The sequence below is a fragment of the Nanorana parkeri genome, unplaced genomic scaffold (genome assembly GCF_000935625.1).
Source record: "Nanorana parkeri isolate BGI_ZX_2015 unplaced genomic scaffold, ASM93562v1 scaffold1404, whole genome shotgun sequence".
In the NCBI taxonomy this organism is placed as follows: Eukaryota; Metazoa; Chordata; class Amphibia; order Anura; family Dicroglossidae; genus Nanorana; species Nanorana parkeri.
Window position 1 is genome coordinate 301,829 of NW_017307672.1, and position 4,600 is coordinate 306,428.

The 4,600-nt window shown below is 38.6% G+C and overlaps 1 protein-coding gene across 1 annotated transcript in view; it reads left to right on the top strand.

The window, feature by feature from the left end:
- SCARF2 (scavenger receptor class F member 2) overlaps nucleotides 1–2,471 on the top strand; it is a 160,421-nt gene extending 157,950 nt beyond the window's left edge. Inside the window, exon 11 of the mRNA XM_018569822.1 lies at nucleotides 625–2,471. Coding sequence (XP_018425324.1) covers nucleotides 625–1,877 — 1,253 coding nt within the window. The 3' untranslated portion in view covers nucleotides 1,878–2,471. The remainder of the gene's footprint in view (nucleotides 1–624) is intronic.
- The last annotated feature ends 2,129 nt before the right edge of the window (nucleotides 2,472–4,600 follow it).

Genomic DNA, 4,600 nt, shown 5'->3' on the forward strand with positions numbered 1-4,600 from the left:
CGAGCCGATGCATATGCATTCGGCTCGGCTGAGCCGCTCGGCCATGATCGGGAGCTGTACGGGCTATTGTGAATAGCCCGTACAGCACCCCTTCGGTTCTACTGAACCTAAGGGGTCCTGGGGCCGAAGCTAGCCGAAGGATCGGCCGAAGCTACGGCCAGATCCTTCGGCAGCTTCGTGAATAGACCCCCATACACTCACATAAATCCCAATTAAATATTAGAAATCCCCAAAAATGGCAGATGTAGAAGTATAATTTTAGGGTTGTCATTTCAGTTTATGTCTGATTTTACGGGCTGTAACATTAACACATTTCTGCCAAGCTGTTAAAATTTCACAGCTTTCTGTTTCATATGCAGTTGCCTTCTTATTGGACAAGGAATCATCTGTGTGGTGATGTAGCTTCACTGTCTTATTAGGAGGCTGAAAGCAGAGAGGTGACATGGGACCATGCCAATTGAACCCAGGACATAGAGGTGTAGAACTGAAAGACTAGCATAACACAATGAATGACCCTTTGGTTAAAGAACTCACATATTTGAACTGTGAATTTGGTTATTACAAAGTTGTGCTGCTCTGAGCATTACATTTTCATGTTGTTGATGTTGTCTTTGTTTGTTGTAGAATCAGTGACAGAGTGTAAGGACAAGGGCAACACCCGAGCTTTGGAAAAGATGGTCCCACCAGTTAATGAGGAGGAAGCTGGTGAATATACTTATCTAAAAGACTCTGGATCACCTAAATCATCCCAGGTCGATCACAGCGAAACCCCCCTACTCAAGTCATCTGATAGTGAAAGATCATCTTGTGGTTCTGGATCTACAGGTGGAGCATTGTACGCAAAGGTTGCAAGGCTGTCTAAACAGTCAAAGGAGGAAGATGACCCATCCATGGATAACAGAAGTGCTACAATAGGAGCAAAGCCTCCATCACCTGAAAGAACAAAACCTCCCCCACCCGATCCATCTACAAAGCCTAAGGTATCATGGATTCATGGCAAATGTAATGCAGGTCAATCTAATACTATGCCATCATTTATTAAGACATCGGAAAAGCCAGCAAATAATTCTGACCAATCAGAACAAAATTCAAGTGTTAAAGAAAAAGAACATCATAGGAAGAGGACCCCTAGTGATACAAGCCCTGCAGGGCAAGGAAAAAATGAAGAAAAAGTAATTATGAGAAATAAGGACAAGAAGAAGGATGCAGGCAGTGCAGAAAGCAAACCTGCTGAAGAAGCGCAATCTCCTTCCAAATCAAAACACAGGAACAAAACTCATGAGCACATAGAAAATATTAATGGAACAGTCCAAAATGCCTTAAAGAGGATAGGAAATCTACACCTTGATAAAAAGAGTGGGGATGCTAAAGAAGCCCCAAAAAGTCCAGATCACAGCAAGTCTCTAGCTGAGGTCCTTCATCCTCATTTATCATCAGAGGCAGCTTCATTACTGGCTGCCCAACTAAAGGAAAAAACTCAGAGTCTCAATAAGGTGGAGGCCAGTCCTAACCAAAATGGGATTGGTCCACTAAAAGCACAAAAGGAGAAACCAACCCCTCCCCAGAAAGCTAAGCGATCTGCAGCAGCCATAAATCAGAAATCCAGCAAAGCCATTTTGCCCACATCTACCAACCTACAAAAAATGATCAACCCAGTTGCAGAGACAGTTCCAGGCACAGGAAATCCAGTTGAAAAACAAAACTCTAACAGCAGTCAGGAGCAGGCTGTGGGTACAAAGCAAGAACCAGCAGAACCAGCAGTCAAAAAGACACCCATAAAGAAGCCCCCAAGAAAGAAAAGCAAAGATGCCACCTTGGACACTGATGGAAAAGTACAGCCGAAAATGGCAATAATGCCACCGCAGTCAGTAAAATAATGTTGACTTATTAGCACATTGTTTTCTCTCCATAAGGGGCATTAGTTCTTCAACTCATGGACGTATTTTTATGTAGCCATATTTGAGCCAAAGAAATGTCAGTCTTTAGGGTGAGAAGACAAGTGCATTTGGAAATAAATATTGTTGTGCCAGTTCAAAACATGTTAAAGACAAAGAAGATGCTTCAGCGGCCTGCAACACGTCCAATGAAACCAGCAGTATCCACAATACAATAATAAGTGCCTCTATATGTGGATTATAGTGCCTTTACTTTTTCATGGAAACTGGACCATGCACAGCCAAAAGATGATGGTCATATTAGAATTTTTTAAATTAATGTTTATTGAGGAACGCATTTGGATAATGTGGTATATATGATAATTAATAGACTATGACAATTTCATAGCATTGGTTTGTCATGTAAAGCTGACCATTCAACAATTTTTTTTTTACATTTTTTAGCATGATAGTCTACTGCCAAGCCTTACTATTTGCAAGTTGCTTTACAATACTTCATTCAATGAAGAAGGCCGGGTATCTAAATTATTTAAAAATACTTATTTTTGTATTAAAAATTTTAAACCCTGGACAATTGGTTTGCATTAGGGATCATAAGAAGATGACTGCCAAGTTGAAAATCCTATTGGGCTTGCTGATCTGTACCAAGTCATTTCACATTAACCATGGATACTTGGTTTTTCTGTGCTATGTCGATAAGCAGTGCTTATTTTAATATAAATTGATGTAATGAATCTGATCTGGATATGGATAAGCTAGTTCTTTCCTTTACCTTTTATTTGATCATTTCAGTTCTCAAATTAGTATTACCATAGACAAGCTTATACATGTGTTATCATAATAGGGTTTAGGCTGAATTTACAAAGCTAACACACCAGGATAAGTATATTTTAAAAAAACATGACTGATATTTTCAGCTCCAATGATATTTGAAAATCACAATCACATGGTTAAATTAGAGAGCCTTATCCTTGTGTTAATTGAGCTTTGTGAATTGAGCCTTCTCTTGTCATTTATTTAGACATAGATACTTGTCACCTTCACCTAGTTTGCTATCGCACCCTGTACGTTCAGTTATTGTGCACGTTAGAATCTTCTTCAAAGGAATTTATTTAACTGCGTGCAAGATTCACAGTTAGCAGGTCTAATTTACCAGCAAGAAGTGAGGTAAAGCTAAGGAGCATATTTATAAAGCAGTGAATGACATTCACCGAGCATTCTCGGCAGCTGATTCTTTCTTGTGCATGTTTAAACTACAGTGATTGATTCACCAGAAGTGCACATTCACTGCTTTATAAATGCACCCCTTATGAAGTGAGCACAAAGATCGAATCATGTGTAGGGAATAAAAAAAAAAAAACAGTTTTTCTTTCCCTTGCTGGTATGTTTCATTTCACTGTGCTTCACCTCACTTGACACTTAAGTAAATCAGGCTGCAATCTCATTCAGTGTTCTAGTTTTCTTTCCCAAAGACTTCCCTATTGTATATAAAGCTTTACTTTTGGTAGCTAGTGGAATGGATTTAGGGTAAAATTAGATGGAATTTATTTAGGTGTGTGTGGTGCTTTACACTTTTTAAATATGGCCATTACAACACATTGCCATGGTGTATTTGCCCTCGTTGCTGAGCACTGTTTCACAGGAAGTTGTCAAAAATGATTTCATAATACAGGCACAGATGAAGCATGTACGTAGTCAGTTTGTGTCCTGACTATGCACAGACTGATGGTAGAAGGGCCCATTAATTATTTATTTAGTACCTGTGACACTTCCTGAACCTGAGCACTTGAGGAGACTTGCGGTGGGGTAGAGTGGATAGGGAACAATCAACATCATATAACTTTCCCCTCATATTAGGTACTGTGGGCTGCAATTACACTCACTAAAGGCTGCAAAAATCCTTTAGTAGCAGTATGTGTAACTGAAATGTACAGCCCATAATCCAGACTCTAGCACTTTCTGCATACAGAATTACCACACCTAGTATTATTTGTGGCACTTTTTTGACAAATTGTTCATACCAGTTCAAACATTTTCCAGGCACAAAATAAATATGACTATACTGTATATTTCAACATTTATCTCTATAAAAAATCTAGCTATTAATTTATAATCATAAATAGTGCTTATGATGAAGAGGTATTATTTTGTTAGCACTTACCTAACCTAATTTTTAAATATAGTTACTCATTAAACTTGCAGTTCAAACAGCCATCAAAAAAGCTAAATAATGAGCTATTTTAAAATTCATTTCTAAAATAAAGACCACCCAACAAGTCTCTTGGCTACTCAGCTATACTAAAGATCATCAGGTCCTTGGAACCCTACTTATGGAACATGCTCATTTTTCAAGTTCAGAGAATCCCATCAAAAACAGGACTTTAAAACCTTACCTGCAATTAATAAGCATTCTCAACATGGTTTAGACTCTGTTCTATGAGCTTGCCATTCACTGCAGTCTGTATGACTGCTGCTTGCTTGAGGAATTGTTGCTTGACATTTCGTTCAAAATGTAATTCCAATATATGGTTGGCATGTTTTCTGATGAGAACTACTAGCGTTCCTATATTTTTAATGAGTCTGTCCCAGAACTAACATTGGCATCACCATTCATTTTTGCTATCCCAGTGCATTTTTGCATTGTGTTATTAACAAGTGTGAACCACATCCAACTCCACTGGTATGAAAAGGAACCATTAAAGTGG